This window comes from Neocloeon triangulifer, unplaced genomic scaffold, assembly GCF_031216515.1.
Source record: "Neocloeon triangulifer isolate White Clay Creek 2 clone unplaced genomic scaffold, ASM3121651v1 ptg000014l, whole genome shotgun sequence".
Classification (NCBI taxonomy): Eukaryota; Metazoa; Arthropoda; class Insecta; order Ephemeroptera; family Baetidae; genus Neocloeon; species Neocloeon triangulifer.
The window spans coordinates 16,137,941-16,164,732 of NW_026775556.1; the positions used below are offsets into that span (position 1 = coordinate 16,137,941).

The following is a 26,792-nucleotide window of genomic DNA, read 5'->3' on the forward strand; positions in this document are numbered from 1 at the left end:
TTTAAGAGGAATTTTATATTAATAAAAAAAGTAGTAAAAGTTGTAATATGAGATGTGTTAAATCTGGAATATATTTTTATGTTGAAAACTATTCAATTCTGTTTTTCAAGCTTGTATTTTCACTACTAAATTTTTATTAGGATTTTTAATATTTTTATATTATGGAAATTTTAAATTACATTTAAACGCAAATTTAACCGTTTTCCGCATTTCTTTATTTTTAAACAATATATTTCTATCATATCAAAGTTTTGTTGACCTTCTCAATTTTCTGGAGCAAGAGATGAAAGCACATGAAGCCTAATCTGACAGAGGATTTTGCGTGCCAATCGCGGCGGCATTTTCATTTTTTTTTTCATTTTTAAAATTTGTGTGTTCAGCTCACATAATGGTGCGCTTTATCATACTGGATACACCTTTGTCATGACATATCATATAAAATATTGATATAACAATGCGTCGTCGTTTCAAATAAAGCATGTGTATCTCGAAATCCTCCTTCCGTATATTCCATCATTTTTTTTTGTCGATATACAAAAGAGCAGTAATCAAAACGCATTAAAAAATATTTCAGCTATTTTAATATACCACGTGCCAAGTTTCCATTTGAGTTTTATTTAAAACACTCTCCTGCTGCGTTAAGTTATATCGTTTAAAATCAGTAAAAACGTGGTATAAAAATGAATATCGTGTCGCAGAGAGAGGTCTCCTGCTTCTTAATCGTTTATAGAATATGCAAAAAATTCAACACAGGCAATGTTCCTCTCTCCCATGGAAGGGCCTCGATCAGAATCAGCAGTCTCTAGCATTATCCCAAAATTTCGCTTCCAATAAAGAAAATTCGCGCATTTCACAACAAATATAATAAATTATGCAAGGAGGAAAAAATTGTTTTAAGCTATGGGAAATTATCATAATTTGTTCAAAGGAGAACTTTTTGAGTCATATATTTGCATATTTACTGTACATAATATTTATATAGAAAAGTGTGGAAATCGAAGGATAAGACCTTATAGTTTTACAAGAGGGAAGTCCGATTCGCATTTTTCTTTCTTTTTTTATCAGTTACGTTGAATTGAGACATGCGTTCGTCCTAAATTGCTAAACTCGCATGCACACTTCATCTTTTGGTATACACCACGATATTAACAATCCGCTCCGAGTAAATATTCAGAGCCACCCGCAATCAATTTCGTGTTTTAGGCCCACACAACGAAACACCGCACATATTTTTTTCGCAGTCAAACAACAATCAGTCGGTCTTCGAAAGTATGAATGAATTTTTTTCACACGGTCGATTCGAACTCAGCCAGCTATTGTCAACACAGATCGTCCTTGCCGTAGATGGTGCCGACCCCTCGGTTTGAGCGCAGGGTGCCGTTCTTGTGGCGCAGGGTGGCGGTCATCGGAGGTGGTCCGAGGCCGGTGGCGGCGCCGCCGTTCTGGCACCACGAGTGCGTTCGGTCGCGGACGGCCGCTCGTCTTTTCAGCCGCACCGTTGTGACGATGACGCAGGTGACGAGCGAGACGGCGATCAGCAGGGCGGCCGCCCCTGCCGCCAGGTACACCACGAACATGGACCCGCCGAACATGTCCAGGATGGGGCTGTGCGCCTGCGCCTGGCAGTTGGTGTCCAGCTCGTCAAACCCAGACGGACAGTGCGCTGCTCCGTCGCACCACAAGTCGGGCGAAATGCACGCGTCCAGTTCGGGACACCGCCACGGACAGTCGCGGACAGGGTCTGGCTGGCTCTGCAAACCGGCCGAGAGAAGGGCCTCGCCCCGCACCTTGCCATCCCTCGGAGGGTGCACGGTTGCTGAAGGTCGGTGGAAGATTTCGAGCCAGTTGAGGGCGTACGGCCCGCCAGGTTCCCTTTCGAGGAATTCAACCACCAGACTGCGTTCGTGTCTGCCCGGAGGAGGTCGGGACGTTATGGGCAGGACGCTCTTCCAGCCAGGACTGAAAATCCCAACCGAGGCGCCGCCGTTTTCATCCGGACAGATGACGGTCGGCTCGATCAGGGTGTTCACCCTGTGGACGACCACCCTGTTACGAGTACGACACTCGTCTCCACCCCTGCCGTTGGTGATCTCGAGCCCCCTGACCCTGACGTAGAGGTAGTTGAAAGGTTCTTGCAGCTCGATCAGCCACGGGTGGTTACGGCACTCGTCCCCGTAACCTCCCCTTAGGGCTTGGGTAGCGGGAATTTGGCCAGCGTTGGAGTCAACGTTGGAAGGACTCCTCAGGGTCAGATCTCCGCTGATACCCTGGAGCCGCTGATCGTCCACGTCTCCGAAAGAACAAGGGCCGATGGAGTTTATCATCGAGGTTTTGTCCGGCAGACTGAATTTGTAATCCGCCTCGAAGAGGAAGTCGCTGGCGTCCTGCGTCACGTTCATCCCCACCACAGTGAAATTGACCACCAGAGAGGCACCAGGAGCGCTCTCAACCACCACGCTGTTGGCCGCGGTGACCTTGTCGCAAACGCAGTCGCGCGCCACCATCACATTCGGCCACGGCGCTTCGAAAAACCGCAGCTGCGCCGTCGGGACGTTTTTGCCGCGAAACTCGCACCTCCTCCGTCCGGTGTCCGGATCAAACCGGGTCACGCAGCGGCGTTCGCCGAATTTTGCCCTGTTCACCGTCAACCGGACACTCTGCTGCTGTTCCCTGGCCACTAAGAACCAGTACATGCACGTAAGGTTGGCGTTTCCACCGCGGCCGTAGAAGAAAACAGCTTTGGGCGAGCGGAAGGTGCCCGAGTCGCCGCCACTCAACTTGCGGAAATCGTGTTTGAACTCGCGGTCGCAGGTCCACGGTCCGGGAGAGGTTGCCGGCAGGCTAAAAGGTGGTGCCGTGGTGGTCACAGGCGCCCCACCCTGAGACACGTCGACGAATTCGTAGCGCAGGACGAAGCTGACAGGGTGCAGAGCGGTGCCGTAGCGCAGAAAATGCTCCAGGGTGAACTTAGGACCTGTGGAGAGGTAGCTCTCGTCGGCGGTGCAGGGGCGGGGGAAGCGAGTGCTGTTGCTCAAGAGGCTGTGGTCGCAGAGGCGCGGAGACTCGTCGCGACAGAACTCGCCCAGCAGCTTCGTCGAGTTCTCCTGGGAACAGAGCCAACATTTAGATTGATATCAAACATAAATATACCATACATGTTTGACCAGCTGCTTTAAAATTAACTTTTCACTCTATTTTTCATCTTGCAAAGCGCTACATGCACATAAAGCAAGACGCGGAATGAACAAAAGCTCTAGAGCACTGCAATAAAATTGTATTATGCTGTACTATAAATTAATGAAATAAAAAAAAAAATCAATAATATTCTGTTTTCATTCTTTTATAAAGATTGATTGATTGATTTAGCTCTTCATACAATTTAAAATTCTTTCCATTGTATTAAATTTTTTTCTTCAAACAATACATTTGTTACCTTCACCATAATATAGATGAAAACTTTTTAAAAATACAATTTCAGCTTAACTAAATATTTTGATTTAAATCATAATTATTGTTAGGGGCCTAATGCTAATTTTTTTATTAATCGCCAATTTATTAAATTAAAATAATAAATAAAAATATTAAATCAAATAATTCGTTTAAAATATTTATCACACATTTTACTATAAAAATTAAGATTTTCCCCTCTTTTTGATTATTTTTGATAAAATAAACATTTTACCTGTTGGATGTGCGGTAAAGTTGAAGGGGCTCCGTCCCAGATTCTGAGCCGAGCTGGACAATCATTGTCCTCTTCCTCCTTGGCCTCGTCAGCCTTCTTTGAGTCTTCCGTCCCTGGAACGCTTTCGGGCAGAGGCACCCGCGCCGAGCCTAAACTAGGAACGCCCTTGCTCTGCACCCTTTCAGCGACGTGATACTTGAGGAAGGCGATCCAGACCCTCTCGTTGGGCCGTCCGGCAAACTCGTATCTGCAGGTTGTGTTGGCCGGCAGCGAGTGCAGCGGTGGGCCCAGCTGGCCCTGTCTAGACTCGAAGCTAGACACGGTGAAGACGCATTTGCCCTGCTGGGCGTAGGAACGTGGTTGCACGGCCGGAACCATTTTCACCTGTAACATTATCACGAATGTATATAATTTGCTTAATGGAAAACGCGAACACTTCTCAGTAGATAACATAGTAAAGTTTAATATGCTTCGAAAAATGGCCTTTTATTCCCAGAAGCGCTGTAATGCGCCTCAGAAAAGTAAAAAGCAAAAACTAGCGATGCCATAAATGGCTTGTGTATTTCTTTAGAAAAACTGTTGGGCGCAGGTTAAAGTACATTAAAGCATTATACTTCAATTAAGCGGGGTTTCTTCTTGCGGGTGCAAGTATTTTGCATTAGTGCTAATATCCAAGCCGCTTTTTGCTTCCGAGGAAAGTTTATGAAATTGATGATGCAAAAAAGGACGAGAGCAGAGGTGAAGAAAAAGTTTAAAGAAACTTACCTCAATATCTAATTCGAAGCCAGGAAGGTAGCTAACTGGCGCGGGGTGAAAGGGGTTGTCGAAAGGCGAAGTGGAAAACTCGACAAGCATCCGGGGACCGGAGCTGACTATGTCAGGAACCGCGTCACCGCCGCAGAGACGCGCTATTACGGCACCTCTGCTGCTCACCTCCAGAGTTCCGCTGCAACAGCAAGAAGCAAAATTGCAAATCACCCTCGTCAGAAAATTCATATCACAGCTCTAAATTACATCTAAAGTGATTGCAAATGCAATTTCCAATCAAGATTAAAGGGCAAAAATATTTTAGCTAATACTTTACATTGTGGGTTAAAAATTTTTATATTTTATTGATTTAATTAATAAAGTGTAAATATTTTTAGTTTTTGGCTGGCTGAGAATCATTATCTGAAATAATCTCAAATTAAAAAAAAAATATGTATATAAACACGAACTTGAAAAGATTTAGTCCTTATTGAAACGTGTTGATTTTTTAATAGAGAAATTAAAAAATTGAAAAAGAATTTTCATTTCAAGGTTTTCAAGATCTTTTGATTTTCTGCATGTTATCTCTAATTATAACAAATAAGACAAAAAAATTTACAAGAATTTTATCACTTTCAAATAAAAAGATTGCAATTTAATTTTCTAGGGTAACTATGAAAAGCTTGAATTTACTACGGAAACAAAGCTAATTGTAAGATTTGCCACTAACAAATTTGATACAAAAGTCCAAATTTAGAATTAATTAATTTAGACTTCCATTTTATTACTTTTTTATTACCTCCAAACATAAAAAAAGAAGATGAAACTTACTTTGCGAGTGCGTCTATTTTTCGCCGAATGCTGGTGGCCCGGCGGTTGCGTGTCGGCTGGGAAAACAATTCAATCAACGTCTCGGTGCGTTTCGAGTCCGACGTGAATCCGTCGTACACGGTGAGGTGGTCGCGGATGACGTTGCACTGGTCGCCGACGCGCAACACCCGTTGACTCCGTTCGTACTGCACGATCCTGTCCTTGACGTGCATCCTCCGGCTGTCCGGCTGGCGGACGGTGATGGTGGCGTGCGAACCGTCCGGCACCCTCAGCTGGACGATGGCGTAGCGACACGTGACGTTCCTCGGGTAAATTCCGGGGAAGTTGGGCGACTGCAGTCTGCACTTGCGGGTGTCGCAGCGGGTGAAGATGCGGTCGCAGTACGTGCCGGGCACCAACATGCCGCGGTCCACCTCGTCCGAGACGCCGAAACGCAGCGCCGCCTCGGACCGCAGCAGAAAGCGGTAGTTGAGCTTAAAATCAAAAGTGTAGCCGATTCCCTGGAAAGGACATTATTTTAATTATACACACGTTTATTTTGTTTTGACTCGTAAAAAGGAGGAGGACATTTCTCAACGGCGTTGACAGGCCGAGCATTTTCCGGACATTTTCATATTAAAAGTCACATCGCGTGCGCAACCCTTCTTAAATTCAGACATGATTCCGCTTGGAAGAGGGATGTTCACGAAGCGTAGCGAAATGTTTTCGGCTAATAACCGTAAATGGACTTTTAAATGTTCACCCCGTCCTCTTGGAACGCTTTGAATGTGTTTTCAAGTGGAGGTAATTTGAAAGTTGGGCAATTACTCGGCATTAGCGTTGCTCCCGGTTGCATAACTTTCGACCCGATCGTGTTTTTACTTTCTTATGAGACTAGCTAACAACTACGTTAAGAAGATTTTTGCCCTCAAAGAAATAATTATATTAAAATATCCAAGTTTAATTACTTTAGGGATTTTAGTATCTACTTAGCTAATTAATTCTTGTGATATTACTTTATTTTAAGTGAAATTGTTTGAAGACCCAGTGAAAAACATAATTACGGAATAAAATTCAATGGCATTGAATAAAATAGTCCTGATTTGGATAATATTTAAAATATTTCGTGTTCTTGGACGTGGAAAATGTTTATTTCCATCCCTTTCCTCACAAAAGTTTTTGTTGGAAAAGGTGAAAATAAATTAGTAAAATTAACACAATGTCTCATAACTTTTAAAATACACAGACTAGATGAAATTTTTTTTGTACAATGCAGATCTGACTCATAAAAATGGAAAATTTGGAGAGAGAAAAATCTAATTAATTTACATTCTTAGTTTTTTCTTTAAGCGTTGCAACAAAAAGATGAAAAAATTCAGCTTTAAATCTGACTAACATTAGAAACATGAATCCAAACTTATTTTTCCTAGCAAAAAAAACTGCAATAAAGGTGCAAAAATTGGAGTGGAGATAAATCAATATATAAAAATTATAACCTTGTGAAAACACGTTCTCATTTTATTAATTTTTTTTTAAGTTTGTATAAATAATTTGAACTCCTCTACTCATTCCATCTTAAGTTCTAAATAAAACAACCCGTCGTGAACAAACCCCCCCGGTGGCACCAATCATATTTCCCTGACAATACGATAGTTGAGTTTTGACATGCCAATTGTCATCAACGACATTAACCCAAAACTTCTCCGAGCCATGGCAAATAAAACATTTTAAACCTATTAATAAGGCGCAATTAATGAATCTGAAAGTTTAAATAGGGGAAAAACTAAATTCATTTATATTTCCAAACTTTTCTTACCTGCTCTGACAGCCTCAAAAGCGCGAGGGTGACGTTGACGGAGTTGACCTCACTGAAATAAACGGTGTAGCCCCAGGCACTGCCACACCACTGTCCACCGGTGTCCGGCAGTCCGAGCTCCGTGATGGACATGTGGCCGTGTGGACAGCCGTCCTTAGCGAAGGACATGAATTTGCCAACGGTGAACGAGTCAAACGTTAGCTGGAAGCACAGCGAGCGGAAATGAAGGTTAAATTTACATCGATATTATATGCAACTCTTGAACAATAATGGCCGTTATTAGAGGCGGAGAGCTATAATGATAAGAGCGAAACGTGCTTTATTCGAGTCGCTCTCTGATCGCCCAATGCGAGCGAACCACGGCGAAATCGGTTCAACTTTAGCGCTCTTTATGTTACACATTACATTACACGTATAAGAGAAAAACGAACCATGCCCTATCACCATTTGCGTGTTTTCCAATCTGAATGTTTGTTTCAATGTGAGCAGATATTTTCAGAAATTCACTAGTAAAAGTTATAAATTTTGCGAGTCCTTAAATTTTTCAGAATTTGAGGAATCAAAAAGGTGTTGTATAAACGTTTCTTTTTAAATGCAAGAAATGGAAATTTATTAAACAAAATAATTGCAGATCTATCAATTAAAATGTGAATTTGGATTCAATATTAAATGCGCACCAAAATTGATCATTTCAAACATTTGACTACGGGACTGGAAAGTCTGCAATTACTTTTGATTAAAAAGTTTTGAAATAAATCAACTCGGTAAATTTATCTAATTTGAGTGTCAGAGAAGTTTTTCGAAGTCTTACCTGGACTAGATCTCCCCACTGTCCACCTGCGGCCGTAAAGTTGAGGTGGCAAGCGAAGGGCAGTTGGTCTTCGTGCGGGCGTCGGATCTCGATCTCGTAAGTGCGCCCCACTTCGCCGAAGTACGTTCTGTTACATGCTGGCGAGAACAAAAAAGACGTCTCTCATTAGTAACTTTAGACCGGCTCTCGAGAGCGAGCGAATGACCCTCTCGATCCCTCTCGCAACTTCGCCAATGAATATTATTTTCTCCAACAAACGGCAAAGTCGATAGAATGCTTGGCAAAAGTTGAAAGGGTGATTTGTCAACTCACGTGTGCAGAATCGCGGCTCGTCAGAGTTGTCGCCGCAGTCGTCGACTCCGTCGCAGAAGCGGTCGAGCGAGACGCACCGCGCCGTCGACGCGTGGCAGGTGAACTGGGAGAGTTTGCATTTGGGCGGCCGCGGCGGGGCCGACGATGACCAGGAGGAGGTCGTGTGCGTCGCCCCGAGCACGCTAGCGAACCACGCCGCAGCCCACAGAACACACCACATGTCACTCTGCAACAAATCGGCATTATCTAATTAATTAACTTGTGGTTCCCGGCGAGGTCCGGCCTGCCTTTTCGCGGGAAATAGAGACTGAGCACTTCTGGCGGCCGGATTCATCAAAATTCTATCACGACCGGTACCTAGGGGCACGAGTGCAATCAACTAAATCAACTGTTTTTCTCGGCGGGCTTGATCGTCGAGGCTGCATGAAATATTCATGGAACATTTAAATTTCAAGCACTGTATACAAAGCCATGCTGAAACTGACTCTTATTTACGAAAAGCAAATTTAATATATCGACCAGACTATGAAAATTGAATGTTTGTTAAAATTATTTCAGACTAATAAAGTTATTTGAAAATTTTGACTATTGAAAAGGAAAATAATAAATATATACGAACTGACTAAACAAAGCTTGGTTTGGGGGCAAATAGGTGATTTTTAAGGGTGAAAATAGGCACTATGATTAAGGTGATTTTAAGTGAAAAAGTAAAAAAAAAAAAAAAATGGAAAATAATCGGCAAATATTTTTAACATTTAAATTAGGTTTTTTAAGGTGTATTTAGCTGAACTATTTGATATTAGGCTATTTTTGTTGAAGTAGATGATATTAGGTGGAAAATCTCAAAATAAGTGATTTAAGGTGAAATAATAGATTCAGCCAAATGTAGAACTATTTTTCAACATGAGCCGAATGTAGAACTATTTTTCAACATCAGCCAAATGTAGAACTATTTTTCAACATGAGCCGAATGTAGAACTATTTTTCAACATCAGCCAAATGTAGAATTATTTTTCAACATGAGCCGAATGTAGAACTATTTTTCAACATAAACCGAATGTAGAATTATTTTTCAACATCACCCGCATGTAAAATAATTTTCAACATAAGCCGAATGTAAAACTAATTTTTATAGATAGAAAAATACTATCATTTAGCGCTGTAATCTGCTGTTTGTTTGATTTTTTTTTTCTTCCTTTTTGTTATGTATATAATTTTGTTTGCGTTTCATTTTATTCCAGGTTTATAATTCAGGTGATCCGGTCAACCGGTGGAGTGCCTGCGGATTTGCGGTTCATTATTGCCATCACGAGTTCTGCGGAAACGGCTCGTTTTGTTTGCGGGGTGAGAACAGCCCACGCGTTCACTCGCTGTAGAGTTTCGCGACGCTTTTCCCAGAACAACGATTTATCCCGGAGACGTTCTCGTGTCGCGCGTCATTTATCATTTCTGCTTATACGCGCGGTTTTCTTAATCGGATTTGCACGGAAAAGTTCGGGGGTGCGCGTTGCTCGAGAAACCGATTCCTGCAGCAGCAGAAGTGCCGACCCAAGGCACGAACAGAGGCCCTGCTTCTTCTCGTATGGAAAAACGCTGGTGCGTCTTGGGTGCCTCTTCTCTCGCCATCGGAGCGCTCTTATGTACCCCGAGAGCAAACTAACTGAACATTGTTTTGCTCCCCGTGATTATTGATTGCTATTTGCGCTGCTGTAGGCTGTGTGTTTGAAGTTGTACTCCTCACTCACTCACTCACTCTCCTGCTCTTCACGGCACAGGGATGGGGGCTAATGCGTTTATGCAAACATGTGATTTAATCAAACTTAAGTTCGGATGCAGGATTAACGTTCGGGGGCTCCTGCAAGCAAGCTATATTCTCCAAGCGCCCCAACTGCCAGCTTGTTTAACGAAAGTTGAAGAGGGCGGTTTAGCCGATCCGACATGTGCATCACATACACACACACACAAGCGATATCTGTTCCGGCTTTAGCAAACTATTTTGCCACGGACGTGCTCCGTGTGCAAATCTGCAAACCGCATTATCCGATGTTAACCTGGCGGTGCATTTCAGTATAGAAGTGTCTCTGCGTTTCGTTTAATTAAGCATTGTGCTCGAATTGTCCTGCGCGGAGAAACGAAAACGGAGCGAAATTTTGGGCAGAAATTTTCCCGTTGAAAGAACGTTTAGAATTTAGATGTTGTGGTTGAAAAAGCTAATCAGGTGTTATGAATTAAATATTTAATTAAATTATTCCACAACTCGGCGGCATTTCAAAATTTTTCCAAATTTATTAAAATTAGTAGCATTATCAGCAATATATATTGGTGAGAAAACTAAGTGAAAAGTTTTTTATTTTAATTAATAGCCACAGACAACATTAATATGTGTTTTTTTTTTTTTTGCTCTATTATCTAGCTACTGTAATATGTTTCAAAATAGAAAATGAAAAATTATTATGAGAATAAAAAAAACGTCTCACCATCTCATTTTTTTTACATTACAAAAACTTTTTTACTTGTTAAATCTGCGGTGTTTAGAATCTACCAGAATCTCTAGGCAGAGCGGCACTTTTCTGCGCCCGAGCATCGATTTTCACTCCACTGCAATGCAAATTGGACGTTCTCGCCGAAATTGTCTCACCAAATTTAAAGCCTCTGCACTTTGAAAGTAAAATGTCGATGCAACCAGTGCGGCAGTTGGTAGCCGAAAACGAGATGCGCTGCCCAAGTTCGAAATCCCCTCGTAAAAACAAATGGCACAGCAGGTAGGGTGTCTGTCCTTCTCTATTTGAGTTAGCACGAAATTTCCCAAACTTTTTCAAGGAGCCCGCATGACGGTGTGCAAGTTGCATACCAAAGGGGGCACTCACAGCTTTTATCGATTGCATCCAGCCAGCAGCTTCCAACGCCGGGCATGCCGGATATTTTTCCTTTTGTCGCAAATTGTTACGCAGCGCTGAAAGGCTCTTTTCAGGCAAATAAGCCATTGCGTCGCACCTTAGAGGAGAGAAAGCATGCATATTCAAAAGCTGGCACTGCAGGTTTTCTGTTCGATTCTGATCTTGCAAATGGGATCCGGCGGCGAGCAGAGCAGTTTCGGCCGCTACTGCAATCATCCTGCTGCGTGACTTTAATAGGATTTCTGCTACGCTCAGCAGGTTCAATGGCAAAAAGGGTCCGGCTCGGAACCCCTCACAATCAGCTCTAAAGGGAGCTTCTGGGATGTGGGCAGAATGATAGAGTGCGAAAAGCATAGGGGAGGAGAGAGAGAGAGCGAGAGCACTCGTCGCATTCAGTTTATCAACAAAATCCAAATATTTCTCCTGCCGCCGCAGATGAGCAGTTAATTTCCAAGGGGTGAGAGGGATTATTCGTTTTGACACGCAGAATTGCCCGGCCGTTTAATTATTGCACTTTAATGCTCATACTTTCCCAACTATCTCCTCTCCCCTGCCTGCTTTTCCGCGCTTTTGCAATAGATTAGGATGATGGCGGGATAAAAATGACAAGGCAGAAGTTCCCTCTTCCGCTCGGCTTTTTCACTTATGCCGCATTTTTTCCTCGTGATTACTTTTTGAGGAGGAGAATCGGAAATTCCTCCAAAGAAGTTGTAGCGCTCAAATAAACTTTTTTTGTCAAAGCCGAAAAAGGGACGAGAGGAGCGGCGCGATTTACTTCTCCGGCGAGCAACTTTCGCGGGCAAAACAGCTAAAAAACAGACCCCAGATTTATGAGTATGCTGCAAAGTTGTTTGGGAAAGCAGAGGAAATCGGTCGTGATTCAGCGTAGCTCCAATTAAAGGGATTAAATCTGAAGGGAAATAAAAACATTTTATTAATCTGTCAATACTTTCTCTCCGGCGGACGCGCTTTGAATTTGTTCATCCATGCAAATTAGATTTTTTTGTGAAGCTGCCCAGCGCTCTTTCGTCCTTTTTTATTATGACTTGGTAAATGCTCTCATTCAACGCATTTGCATGTTATTTGTTTTGCAAAAACTTTGGCTTTTAAACACGACTAAAGAATTTTATTATTCCTGACCAAATTTAAATAAACTTTGACAATATTAATTTGAATTTGTATGCTGAAGGTGATAAATTAAATTATAAAATTAGTTAATGAAAACTAATTAATTTTTAAAATTATTATTTCTTCAATCAGATATCAGCAAAAATAAAACTTGTCTAGACAATTTAAAAATGACAGATTAATTTAATAATAAATTTTGGTCGTTTTTATTATATTTATCTGATTCAAATCAAACGAGATGTAGGGGCAGCGTTTTCGCACCTCGTCCTTGCTTGCGGATGCAGCGGCCGGGGTACGCATTTTAGCGCCGATAGCAATTACACGGGCAGACCCTTAAAACGCGCGGTAACACGCCATAAAGCTAAAATTTCGGCCGCATACACTACACACTTGATTGTTGGCAGTATAATTTCCAACCGAGCGCCGACCATAATCGAGTGAGTCTCCGCTTCCCCTGCCTGCTGCCTACCCGCTCACATTTATACGCAGAGGGACGATTCCGCCAGCGAAAACAAAAGCGGAATTATTTGCATCTGCATATTATACCTGTGGACGCTGGGCTGGTCGAACGGATGCTCATGTACAGGGTGTCTCGTCAGGGGCCGCCTGCGAGAGGCAGTTAGCGGCAATTCATGGTCGGCGTGCGGATTCGCGACTCCTTCGCCAGCGGAAAGCTCCTCCGGACTGAGCTGCTGCTGCTACAGCCTCCGAGACTGCAGGTCGGCGGGGTGGCAGGGGTGGTGCGCGCCTCGCCTCATCGATCCGGTGCCGCCACTGCTGCCACAAGTGCTGCGACTCGATACATACACACTTCGTTACGGCGAGTCTCACTGCCCCGTTTCCTCCGTAAAAGGGGCTAATCGTCCCGACAGGAAATTTCAGGGTTCTTCGCCGCCCCGAGGGGATGCGAATAAGCGAGCCGCGCCTCGCTCCCGATTGAAAAGTTGCAAAATAACGCGCCACTACTTTCTTCTCGGCGAAATTTTTGCTCAATTTATAGCGCTGCAGGCCGATTTACCTGCGCTCGCTACAGCGAGATCTTTATTTTCGCGCTTTGTTAAAGTTTCTAGTTGTTCGGAAGAGTAGTTTCGCCTTTTTATTATTATACACGTTGTTCCCAGGCCGTAGACGTGTGCGGCCCTTTAGCGAAACTTACTGCCGCGCGAGTTGCCTCTTTTATATATTTTTTTTTCTGTTCACCTAGCAATTTTTATTTTTATTTCGGTCGTGAATTCGCGCACGACAGGAAGATTAAACTGCGTTTTGAAAAATTGGCTCGTTTAAGTATGTAGTTCAAGAAGAGTTTTTTCCTTGTTCTCTTTTTCGACTAAAAGCATTTGTTTCTCACTAATTGTGAGTTTTGTCTGCTTGGTTCACGGCACTGGAAACACGAAACTCGCGTCTAATTGATAGAGACGTGCCCCTGCTAATGGAAGAGGTTAAAATTAACTCAGGTCTTCCTTCTTGGCTGATGAACTTTTTCTCTCCGGCTGTATCCCCATTCTCGCCAATTAGGTTGTGGTGTCCTGATTCAATTTTTCACGCAATAAAAAAAGAAAAAACAGCAAAAGGAATAACGTTCCTAATTGGCCCAGGGGTTGCAAAAGTTCTAAATTTGTGTCTGCCGAGGAAAAAGAAAGTTCCAAAATCAATAACTCAAACTTCGTAATTACTTGAGCTTTCACGTTTAAATTATAATAAATGCGAAAAGACTGCTTTTGTGATTTTCCTCTCCTGCGCCTCTGGTTCATTTTCATTCAATTTCGCTGCAAATTTATTCCGCTTAGTTAAATTGATAAAGCTCGCGTCTCTGCAGCCAAAGCTCTTTTGAATGCATGTACACGAAACAAGAATACGCGCACCCCTGCCTGTGTCACAGTAATTTTCCACTCGCGTCTCATTAAGATCACACAAATTCCCGAGCGGCGCGCTTACGCTCCACAGACACCGTCGGCTATGTGCCCTCGTAAAAAAGAGCGCACCTCGTTTTGCGCCAAATTCGGTGAGGCCGCGTTTTTGATAAGCCTTTTGACGCCAATTGGTGCCGTTTCGTTGATTCGCGACGAAGTTTTTATTTTTTATTTAGAACAGCGTCGCTCAGTCTCACAGCCATTCGCTGAAAAGTATCAAATCAAACCCTCCAGTGATCAAAAGTCAGCCATATGTACGAACTCGCGCGCTGCAATTCCCTCTCTGTGCAGTTGCTGCTTTTTATCCGCATGGGAACGAATGTTTTTGCCATTTCAATATTTTACCCTCCAGTGGTTGGCAAGCATCAATGAGTTTGGACGAGATTCAGCATGACGAAACCGTGCCTTGATGAAGCTGGCGGAGCGCTGACAAAATTTACTCTCTTTGTATCGCGGTCATTTGCCGACTTGGCAGGTGGAAAATTTCCAGATTTGACCATTTCAATGGAGAGAGCAAACGCCAAAAGCAAATAAATTGACGTGGAATGGAAACACAAAAAAATTTATAAATCGGCGCTTGCGGCGCACTGATCACCGCAACTGAGGTTTTTCAGCGCGCGAAACGGAGTTTTATTTGGCGAATGGCCAGGATGAGTGATATTTTGATACGCTCTGCTTGTTTGTTTTGAGAATTTTTCATTTCGACATCATCACAACGAGTTTATAAATAAGAGTGTAATTCCAATTACAACACAACTTCTCCTTCTTCGAAACAAGTACATAACTTGACTGTACGTACACTCGATCATAATAAAAAATTAAAGCCTTTACACACATTTACAAATATTATTTATGGACATCACTTTATACACAGATTGTTTTGTAATATACAATTATATAATATATTCGTGCACAGCGCGGTTTATTATTCAAAGTTTTATTTTTTAAGTAATCACGGCATTTTGGCCACCAACCAGGGGAGCCTGCCAGAGGTCTTGAATGACCAGTAGTCGTAAGCCAGCTTGCCCAACACCAACAAAATGCACAGGGCCAGCGAGACGTTGAGAATGTCCAGTCCGGAGAGTCCGCCCTTCGGCTCCTGGCACAGCAGACTTCGGGACAGGTGCCTTATCTGAAAAATTTTTTGAAGTGAAAATCAATAAAAAAAAAAAGCTCCACGACGTCTCATTAAAAGATGTTTTGAAAGTTTGCGAGCGCACGGAGAGAGAAAGAGATCTAATAAGTGCTGATTCAAACGAAAATTATTCTACCGAGCGCTTTCAAATGATTCAAGTAAATTGGTACTGACATTGACAAAAGGTCTTTCTCGAAGCTTCATCAATAATCTTTGAGGGAGCAAAACTTTTCCCTCCTGCTTGTCAAAAGAAGGTGTCTCAGCAAAACCTCGGCAAAAAACAAAGTGTACTTACTGGTTGGAAGGAATTCTCGTCTGCTTCTCTGAGCGCGCACCTAATATCATTGGCATCTTTTATGACCGACTGATACTTCGCGAGCAGGTCCTAGAAAAAGAATAAATATAAATCTCATTGCCTGAAAATTTTCGTTCATTTCTCCGAGTGGTCTTTTAGTTTTTTCTCAGAGAAAAACTGCTCCAGGGAGTGTGCGTGCTAGCGAGAGCGGGAACTTATTTCGTCGACACGGAAAAACCCTCTGCTTTCGGGAGCAAAAGTTTGCGAGAGAGACTTTGTCGTTTCCGCTTATTAACAGCGAAATTAAATTTGTGGGAGGAAACATCATCTCTTCCCTAGCACTGGGAAACTTGCAAGGGTCTCAGTCAGTGTGTTTGTTTCCATCAGGGATAAAGACGGCACACGCAAAGGGCATGTCGTGCGGGGAATATCAAAGCCACAAACCGGCTGGGCCGTGTGGATTAGGACGAATCCATCGGAAGAATGGCTACTAGAATGTTATGGAAACAATAGAAAGAATTACTAAGTGCCTTTTGCATCGCGCAAGAGATTCAGATGCGGCCGCCAGACAGACCGTTCCGCAAGTAAATATGGCGATTGTTGGAAAGTGGTCTCATAAAAGCTAACTGCTTCCCTGTAGTGTGTCGAAAATGGAAATTTTGAGCTTTTCCGGTCCCGTTGTGAGTGCGTAAAGACTACGAGTTGGGAATAAACTTCTATAACACGGTGCTGGGGATTGGGATGATAAAGAGAAAGGAGCTTGCAGGCCCAAAGAGGGAAAACTTTGAAATAACTATTTTCTATCTATGTATTTTTTTAAGCAACTTTCTTGTTCTCACAGAACGTTGCGGGCAAAAAGTTCGGTGTATGGAATGAAAAATTTAAAATTATTAAAAATAATTTCACTCACCTGAAACCCTGGAGTAAACATGCAGTCGCACACCCATGGATTGTTGCCGAGATAGAGTTGCGCAAGGTTTTTATTTTTCCCCAGACCATTGTCAATCGCATAAACAGGAATCTGTTTAAAATAATAGCAAAAAATTATTATTATCAAAATATTAAAAAGGAACAAATTTTTTATTACCGTTAGATTATTAAAATTAAATTTGATTAACAGGCAAATCATTTATAAATTAGCCACAATTTATTTATAAAAATATTTTAAATCATTTAGATTAGGCAAGAAATTATATTGAACTGAAAATAAATTTACCTGAGAAAGGTAATTATTTCGCAGGCTGAAGACTCGGCAGGTGGTGAGCCACTCAGCGCCCTCGAGGGTGGCTATGCTGCGGATTTGATTGTTGTCGAGGAAAATGTCTTTCACCTGCCGGTAATGAGGGTTCATGGCCAGTGGCCGCACGTCCGAGATCTGCAAGCAAAAACAAGACGACCCCGCTGCAATATATTCTGGGAAACAATCAAGGTTGATCTGAACTGGTCGTAAGGATAACAATTGAATTAAATGAGCGCAGACTACTCGGAACAACCAGAAATTAATCTTTTCAATGTTGCTGCATAAACTTAAGGCCGCATCTTTGAATGAAAAGCTTTGATGTCTAAAAAAATCATTCTCGGTATAATAAAAAAAAAACACAACTTTAAACGTTACGAGGCCGTTAAATTCAAAGAATAATAAACGACGCTAACTTCAAAGAAAAAATATAGTTTTGAAAAACTGACCATATTCTTTGAGAGGATGAGCGTGGTGGTGTTGACGGGGAGGTACGGCGGCGCCCTGTACAGACCCCTGGCGGTGCAGTTGACGGTGATGACTGGAATGAGGAAGCCAGGGTCGACCCCACTCATGCCGGGAACCACGTTGGTGAGGATGCATGAGCAGTTGTAGGGTGGCCTGCTGGGGCACTGCGACAGCAGGGTGCGCTGCATCTGCAGCACGGGCAGGACCGACTTGCCCTGATACGCAGGGCCGCACTCCCACGACGCCAGGTCCAGCAGGCGCGACGTCAGAGATGCATTCAGTAACCATGAAAGTTCAGCGCCACATTTCCACGGATTACCTATTTAATGTAAAATAAAAGTAAAAATTATTATTTTATTTATTAAAATTTACTTTTTGAATTTGTGAAAATATTATTATCAGACATTATAGATTATTGGAAATTTAATTATAAATTATGTATCCCGTTAAGGACAGCAATTGCCTTCATGATAGATCAATAAACACAATTTGCAAATAATTATTTTATGGGTTAATTTTCTTTGAGTGGTTAAATTTTGCAAAAAGATGTTGATATTGAATGGAGAATGATAAAAAAAAATAGCTATTGATGTTGGTTGTTACTTTTCTGATGAAACCAACAGTTAAAATTTGCAAATCTACCATTTAAATCCGACAACTGAAATTTCTTTAAAAGAATACAAATTACTATATTTTTTTAGCGATATCAGGAAAATTAAGAACAAAAATATAAGAAATAAGTTAATAATTTAAACAATAATTCCAAATTTTAAAGACACTAATCTAAATTTCCAAGATCTTCAGAGTATCTAATAAAATTAATTTCAGAAGAATATTTAATTTTTGAGCAAATATTTAGAAAAATGAATGGAATTTTTCAATCAAATTTAAAATCCATCATAAGATTCTATGCATCCATAAATAAATTCTTAAATTAATATGACAGTTCACACGAAGTTTCAATTAACTGCATTGACTTGCGATAAAAATATTCAATATATCCGTTTTGCATAATAATTGCTAGCGATAAAAATTGCACTTTCCAATGGTCTGATTACACATTTGCCTAGTTTAACGCTCATTTCGCGAGAGAGCCGAGTGGGTAATGCAATAAACCGGCGTAAATATAATTATGCTCACCTTCAAAGTACGCCGCCTTCAGGTAGGTCAACTGTGACAGGGTGGCGGCGGCGAGTTGGTGGAGCTGGTTGTGCGACGCGTCCAGCACGACGAGGGTGTTCGCCAGGTTGTCAAACAGGCCCGGCGGCTCCAGAGCGACCAGACCGAGACGTGAAATATTCAACACCTGCAGCCCGAGGCCCGCGGGGAACGCGTGGGTGAAGCGGCGCACTGCATCAAAAGGGCTCGATTCAGACAGGCTCGTCAAACAGAATGGCGAACCGCCGTGATTCGGCGACACAGTCACGCTCCGACTTGTGCACACACAACTCTCTCGCCATAGTACACCATTTATAACTAACTACTAAGTAAGGTGGCCCGGGGCGCTTTCGGGCGCGCACCGCAGATCGTCTCGTCGAGGCCGCCCGTTCACGCCGTGGGCGTTTGCGTTTAATTAAAATATAACAACGTGATTTAAAGTTCACATGCATGCGCGAGCTAGGAGCCCCTAAACCTTGACCGGACACGCGTGTTGCAAGCGCAAAATCGTGCTTTAATTTTTAATTGCATTCTTCCACGTTGTCCAATTGCAGAAAGTCTTGTCCAACATTTTTTATCTGCTTCAAAGGTCAAATTAAATATATTGCGAGTATTGGAGAGAAAAAAATGCCAGCAAAAACGAAACAAAAGGAAGTCGGCGTCGCGTGCTGATGAGATAATTGCCTCTTGCAAGGTAACTTTCGATTTAATTGGGCCCTAGGTCGATCAATATAGGTCAAAAAAGATTTCATTAAGCAAATTTTACAAGTAACCGGATGAAACCGAATTTCTACAATTTGCAACTTTTGTGCTCGAATTTCTTTTGGTGGCTGTAGAAATTTTTTAAATTTTAAAACCGAAATGATTTTATTTAAAAAAAATTTAAAATTCAATACAATTGAATTGCAATGAGATAATTTATAATTTGAGCTGTTAATAATTTAAAGATTCTTTGCTGCTTTTTTTATTTAAAAGAGGAAAATGTTTATTATATTTTAGATATTTTATGTGGATCAAATTTATTAAAATAGAATGATGAAGTAGATACGAATGCTAAGAATAATTATTTTAATTAGAATGCAATTTTTATCAGTCAATTGTAAAAAAATTAAACATCTCAAACTTTTCAAGTCTTCTTCATCAAGTTCATTAGGTTATAATTAATAAAATTGGAGCATTTAAAAAAATAAAAAATTTCCGTATAACGTGAATATTCAAATGATTAAATTAAATACTAAATATATTTAAAATTTTTATCGAGCTAAAAAAACTTAAAATTTTTATAATAATAAAAAAATTTGGCCTGAAAAATTTACATATTTTTTAATAATTAATTACTTGTGTTTGGATCGCCTTGGATCGTGAGGTTCTTGACATTCTTGTATGTTTGTGTCAACGACCTCGGATCGAAGATGATCTCTGGCCAGTCGTTGACCCGCACGTCGAGCACCTCATTGTTGGGGGCGGCAGGCAAAAGTCCATTACAAGTGAGCCGGGGGCCGTCCTGAACGCAATGTTGCTCCTCTTCAGCCACCTCCGCCAACCTGCTGCTCGACGCCTGGAGCGCCAACAACCTGCAACACAACATTCCGTGTCTCTCATAATACACATATTATTATTTATTATTACATAAAATTTATACTCCGATAACAAACAATGGGAGACGTTAAGGAAATTTGATAAATAAACAGGGAGAAAAACATCCGGCATTGTTGAACGGGCTGGCAAAAGCTGGAAAACGAAATTTGAAAAGAAACTGACAGCGCAGCGTGATGCCTCGGTTTGCACTTGACGCGTGTCACGTGCGCCTCGCAGTCGTTGTTTTTGCAATTAGCGGGGGAGAAGCTCAAACAATTCGTACGTCACAATCCGCCTTATTACTTGCGAGACGAGCTAATGAGATTCGTTAATGAAAACTTTCTATAGCGAGGAAGATGAAATGTATTCATCGCAAACAAAGTGTGCGCTTCTCGCTGTGGCGGATCATTTCGCAAAAGGAATGTTTGTTTGTCAACCTTGAAGGAGGTTTACAACTAAACAAGCGCCACTCCGTGAGTTATGTGCGTTCAGAGGCCAGGCAAAATTTCTTTGCAAACTCTCTCCCCGCCGGGCTGAAACTCTCTTTCAGGAAAAACGTCCAAAAAAGGAAACGGATCTTCTTTAGAATTGGAGCCGAAAACAAATTTGAGTGAAATAAACTTATTGGGCTTCAATTTTCTGCTCATTCAAGGGGTTAACATTTTAAACTGAATTATAAAAAAATAGCTCTGAAATGTGTTATTTTTTTTAAAACGAATCTCAATAAGACATAAATATAAATTAAAATGTATTTCCAGTATTTATTGAACACTACTATGTGTACACTATACTAGGGTGTCTACAGTTCATTTTTACTTTAAATTTGGAGCTCATTTCAAAAATTCTTAATACATTATTCTTAAATATGAAATCTATCAGATTTTGTAGCCTCTCTTACGGTGAATTTTCTCACGTCATATTTCAAGGTATCATATTGTGAGCGCTTTAAAATTTAAACGTTTATTCCACTTTTTTGGAGGTAATTTATTTAAAAATCTTTTTTGAAGCAATTTAATCCATGGTTTTAGAGTTTACAATGAAAAGGAGTCCATTTAAGAATTGTTGTAATCTTTTACATATGGATTTTTTGGTTTAAAAACTTACCCATTGTCTCAAAATGGAAAACCACATTCCTTTTCTCTTGTCCGAGATTTACTCCAGCAGCTTTTTGTCTTTATTTAACTTGTTTTTTGTTATGCCCAGCACAAGTAGTGCATAGGCCAATTAGGTACTTGAGAGGTTTTTGCATATATTTGCAGTTAAATAATTCTAGAATGTAAAACTCGCTCTAATATGTAAACATCTGTTTTTGCTCAATAACACACATAAATTAGAAATCTTGAAGGTTTTGAGTGCGAAGTTTACATGACTATTTTAAGCTGAAGGATTACGAAGAGCTTAGCAAAAATTTTAATTGTTTAGTAAAACTAGCAAAGTACTTAACGACTTTGTCCCCGAGTGAAGTTTAGCTTTTAGCAAATTTGAATTTCATGGCCGCGTCTGTTTAATGGGAAAGAGGCGAAATTTGCGTTACGCAGCGAAACTGTAATTAATAATCTGAATTACGATCGTGGCAACACATTAAAGATTTGCACTAGCAACAACAAGTTGTGAGTCATACACATGCAAAACAGGCTCGCCCGTGTTCGTATAACCTCTATCCGCAGCGTAATTGTGCAGATTTTCGCTGGATTGCGGCATTTTATTGAGTTGTCTGCGACGAGCGCGAGCGCGCGCGGGCTGTGCACACAAAGATTAAAAGTGCTCGTTAATTGCTGTTTATGAATAATTCAACGAGGGTTTTAATGCGCGAAATTGGCACCGCGCGAGCCCCTTTTATTACTCGCATGAGTGTGTGTATTTGAAAGTGAAAGATTTGGCGCAATTAATATGAAATCGACTCGACCGTAAAAGGATATAAAATTCGAGGTGCGAAAAAGCAGGCGGCTTTGATTGATCGCCGATCTGCGGAGATTTAAGTGCGCAGGCCGAGAAAAATTGACATCATTAAGACGGATCGGCGCGCGTACATAAAAAAAAATACAAGCGGCGACACGAAATTTAAAGCAATTTGTTTACGCCTGAAAAGCGCGAGCCGAACAATGAAAGGTTTTTGCTGTAAAATCCATTTATTTTCTACGCTGGAAACCTGCTGTTGCCCTCGCGGACTGAGCTTTTCCATTTAAAGTGGTGCAACAACTGATCCTGTAGATACACAAGGACGGTCACAATGCAGCAGCGTGTTTTTGCGCAGGTGGCATAGAAGCTGCTGCCGCTGCTTGTAATGATAGAGAGGTATATATGATTTTTTTCACATGCACACGCCCGTGTGGATTTTCCCTCATCGAGAGACGGTATATTACATTATTATTATTTCTTTTTTTGCATAAATCGCCGACGGCTGCAGCGAGTGAGCAATTTTCTCTCCGAAAACGCTCTGTTCATCCTCCACATAATTGGGTCACGGAGGCAGGGGAATAAATCAAATTACACACGGCTCCGTTGAATATTCATGCGCGTGACCTCCGAGGCTGAAATTCCAATTTCGGCGCGTTAATGCGGGTGTGGAAAAATTGTATAATAACTCCAGAAGGGACCGAGCACACACAGTGGGAGTCGAAACGGCGCTTATATGCTTCATAATGACGTCAGTTGCGCAGATAATTTTGTGTTTGTCTTTTAAGTGCACTCCGCATATAATTAGCGTCGCGAGCCTTCGCACGCCAAGTAATAAAATTGCGATAATTTATTCATTCGCAAAGTATATGTTATGTGCATGTGTAGGTGTGTGCACGCGCCAATGCGGGAGGAAATTAAATTTCACGGCCCGCGAGCTGAATAACTCTTTATCTGTCACACTGATTCCGGCGTAAATTGGCTCGACGTGGGTGCAGCTCCGTATTTGACTTTCAATTTGATTATCTCTCAAGTGTATGAATAAATATTCATGTATGTAACTTTTGTTTGTTTGTCTGCACACACACGCTGTTTCATCATGAAGAAAGATGACCTTAATTTTAATCGTCACCAAATATGAAGAGCAGTGCAAGGGTACTCATTGTTTGCTTTCGTTGAGAGCGCAACGCATTTGACGGTGAGTTAAATTAAATAAAATGAGGTTGATTTTATTAAAGAATTTAAACGTTATATAATATTTCACGATTCTTTTTATAATTTTGCTTCAAGAACCCTGGAATTGAATAACGGCAAAGGCCAACCCGAAAATAAAGAAAACTAACCAAGATCGGGGTCTCTATTGTTTTTCGCCCCTGCACCGAGGTCGCTTACAAAAAAGATCGTCACTTGTTGCTTGATACGAATGCCGCCGGCTAAAAGTCGAATCCATTCATTTATTTCTATTCACTCTTCTTATCAGAGTCTATTGTTCTCCGGTTCCTCCCTCCGGGTCAACGCCACATTTCACCATTTACTCTTGAAAAAAAAAACAGAGAGATCGAAAAGAAGGATTGGAATCGAAAGTGGCGCGAGCGAGTAAATCACGACGGGGGTGAATGATGCATGTGCAGAGCTCTTTTGTGCGGGAAAAGTCCAAGTGACAAACTCGGGCGATTTAAGTTGATGCACGACCGGCGTCCATAAATAGCCTTCCTTATAACACGAGTTTTATACTCACAGGGCGAAGAAGAAAAGTTGTGCGTTTTGGCGCCAGAGGGGTGCCGTCTGCTGGACCATTTTCCTCGAGGGGGTGGGGGTGGTTTTCAGGGGCGGCTCGGCTCGACGGGGCCCGCCGGGGGCCGGTTTGGCGACGTCATCACTTTGGTGGCTGGACTGTCTGCGGCTCAGCCGTCGACGGCTGCGTTGCTTTCTTGAGCGCGCAACACACAAAGGCGGCTCTTTTCGTTCGGTCCCTCTCTGTCTCTCTGTGTGTTGTGCCCTCGCTCACGCGCCGCCGCGAACGCCCCACTCGAACTAAAATGTCCGCAAGAAGACTGTTCGCAATATATCAGATCGCTCAACAGCCTAGTTAATCTCGGCGCCGGGAGAGAGGAGTACTGCACGCGAGCACAATCAAAAAGATCCGAATCGAGCCTAATTGGGCTCTCCGATCGCACCCCAAAAATTTACCCTGCCCACGGTTCGTGTGACCATTCATGAATTTTGAGCCAATCTGGAATATCATTCTGACCAGTTGCTAATGCGAATAATAATAAAGAGATCATAAATCACTGCATTTGCCCTTGAGAGAAATTAAGAAACAATAAATTACTATTTTTATATTGTTACATAATTGGATTCTTCTACGTCATATCAACTGAACTAGGACCGAAATCGATGAATCTGAGAATTGCCGCTAAAATACTTGGTGCGACTCTGGTGGCACGAAAATGTACTGACCAAGCACCAAGAACATTAAAAAATTTCCTCCAAATTCAATTGATCAGAATATTTCTGCATTATTTAAGGAAAGAGTAGTTAATTTTATGCCTCTTAAAAAGTTATAAAAACCGTATTAGGTTGTTAACCAAATTCAACTTTCCGGTGGGTGAATAGGATGTTCACAACAAATTTCTATGTCCTAATCCAGTTTATCACAACCAGGTTAATACAATGCTTGCATTCATTTAACTAAAATAGTAAACATAATTCAATCACAGCATGTTTAAAATTTTCCAAATTTCATTTCCTAAACTTTACCTTTAAAAATAAAAACGTCAATTTTTTTATAATTATGGGAATTTTAAGGTAATAGAAATTTTTTTTATTTAATTTTTAAGACTGTCAAATTTTTAATTCTTATAATATTTTTTATCCAAATCTGTGACTAAATAAAACTTTTCTTCGGGTTGTCGTCCCACTCCTGCATGAAGATATCACTACCAGTTTTCCTTGCCCTCTGGAAAGCCTCTTCTGAAGTAAGTTTTTCCTCCGGACTGGGTTCCAGGGGCTGGCCGTCTTCAGTCAGCTTGCCCTCTTTGAAGTCTTGAACAATTTTCTTCGAATACACAGCGTCGAACAAATCCTGAGAAGTGAACTCTGTCTGGATCACATCTGGGACACGGTACGAGACGTACGGTTTCAACTGAGGAGCATAAAAATTCAAATAATTTTTAAGAATTTAGTTTCTAAAAATCTGTCTGTAAATTTTTTGAATTTAATAAGAATAATTAAAAATTTCAGGATTAAATTTTTTAGTTACCGTGAAGCCTTCTAAGTCAGGAACAACCAGCTCCGACATCATTTCAGGCACTTGGACGAATTTGTCTCCAATTTTGTATCCAATGGGCCGAACCTTAGCTGAGATAAAAAGTCCACATTAATTTTACATTAATTCCAATATTTAATTTGTTATTGGCTTACTTTCAATCGGAATGTCTGGATATTCTCCGGCGTTTCGTTTCAGCCGGAATTCCTTGGACCCTCTCTTATTTTGCAATTCAAACTTTCTGAAATTTCTTTTTCCATCACGGACCGCAGAGGTGAAAATGGACCGGCAACTTTTGCAAGTTACTGACGTCCGTGACCGCAAACCGGCTAACAGCGACAAAGACATTGCGAAATCGTTTACAAACTTTTCTCTGTCAGCGAATATTTTTTTTCAGCAATGATTCGTGATTAGATCTTAAAAAATATAATAAACTCGTTGAGCAAAACGTGATGTTTTGGTTTTTCAAGAAGAGAACACGAGAGGCGGAGTGGGGAAGAGAGAAGGGAATCGAAATCCTCCTTGGTGGAATTGTGTGCGCACACAGCGACAGCACCTTCAAGTGAAGTGGAATAGAAGGGGAGGGGGGAAGTGGTGGGGATCGCTCTACCTATGACCTTTATGAGGCTGTTTTCTGCATGGTAGCACGCACGGCAATGAAATAATCGAAAATAATTATAATTATCATCAAAATAATAAATTTCGCTATGAAATAAAACAAGAATAATGATGGCCAGAACTGCGTGCAACATTTAACGACTAAAAACTTTAAAATTTGATAAACTAGAAAAAATATATTTGACTTAATTTATGATCCCAATAAAAAGAATATTTTTTAACCATACAGAACCATTACAATGGGCATGATTTAAATTGAAAATGAAAATATATTTTTATGATTTTTAAAATTGGTTTAATTTCTCCTTTCTAAAATAAATTTTACGTGTTGAAGCATGATAAATTCTTCAAAAAATTGAACTTATATTAATTATTTATCTTTAAATCACTTGAAATGTTTGATTCAAATAAATAGGCTATTCTCATCCAGTTAAATTTGTATCCTGATAAAATATAAATAAAAAGCGAATAAAAATATTAGATGAACATGTTATTAATTTGTTAAACTTTATTTTTAAATAAAATATCTATTATTTAAATGTAATAAAAATAAAAACTTATAGAGGTCACGTCAAGAATTATATCATGATATATAAAAAGATAAAATTGGTTAATTCCGTAACAAATAAGAAATTTTAAGCGGCGGAGTTCATTAAAAATTTCAAACTTTTCAAAACTCTCAAACGCATTAATTAAATTGTCAGTTAATGGTAAAAATATGAACCTAAACACTATTTTGATCACAGTTGCAATTTGATATTTGATTCCTAGAAGTAAAAGGGAAATGAAATTTCAATTTTCATGCTACAATCTTGAACGAACGCTTCATCTCCTTCATTGGGCCGAGTATGCAGCACACACGACACTCAAGTCACGCGGGTTGCATACCCAAGCCCCTGAGAGTGAAATTTCCCTTTTTCAACTACCTGCAGGAACTTTGAATGAAATCGTAAGGTCAGTTTCGCGCGCAGCCTCTTCATACGCGAATCGCGCCTCTGACGGAAGCAGGGGTGTACGTCGGGGGTG

The 26,792-nt window shown here is 41.0% G+C and overlaps 3 protein-coding genes across 3 annotated transcripts; all 3 read right to left on the reverse strand.

The window, feature by feature from the left end:
* Positions 1-198: 198 nt before the first annotated feature.
* LOC132201076 (uncharacterized) lies at positions 199-12,880 on the reverse strand. Its single transcript, XM_059626967.1, has 8 exons — positions 12,750-12,880; positions 8,179-8,404; positions 7,867-8,003; positions 7,056-7,256; positions 5,261-5,760; positions 4,448-4,628; positions 3,683-4,066; positions 199-3,104 (listed from the first exon to the last, which is right to left on the reverse strand). Exons 2-8 carry the CDS (start codon positions 8,396-8,398, stop codon positions 1,320-1,322), a joined length of 3,408 nt encoding a protein of 1,135 aa, XP_059482950.1. The 5' UTR covers positions 8,399-8,404; positions 12,750-12,880; the 3' UTR covers positions 199-1,319.
* A 1,864-nt stretch (positions 12,881-14,744) lies between these two features.
* LOC132201943 (protein singed wings 2) lies at positions 14,745-23,927 on the reverse strand. Its single transcript, XM_059628516.1, has 8 exons — positions 23,619-23,927; positions 19,745-19,980; positions 18,389-18,598; positions 17,230-17,567; positions 16,760-16,918; positions 16,454-16,564; positions 15,544-15,633; positions 14,745-15,245 (listed from the first exon to the last, which is right to left on the reverse strand). Exons 1-8 carry the CDS (start codon positions 23,675-23,677, stop codon positions 15,066-15,068), a joined length of 1,383 nt encoding a protein of 460 aa, XP_059484499.1. The 5' UTR covers positions 23,678-23,927; the 3' UTR covers positions 14,745-15,065.
* Positions 23,928-24,698: 771 nt separating this feature from the next.
* LOC132200408 (large ribosomal subunit protein mL41) lies at positions 24,699-25,654 on the reverse strand. The gene is made up of 3 exons (XM_059625851.1): positions 25,304-25,654; positions 25,143-25,240; positions 24,699-25,025 (listed from the first exon to the last, which is right to left on the reverse strand). The coding sequence occupies exons 1-3, from the start codon at positions 25,494-25,496 to the stop codon at positions 24,768-24,770; spliced, it is 549 nt and encodes a 182-aa protein (XP_059481834.1). The 5' UTR covers positions 25,497-25,654; the 3' UTR covers positions 24,699-24,767.
* Between the last annotated feature and the right edge of the window lie 1,138 nt (positions 25,655-26,792).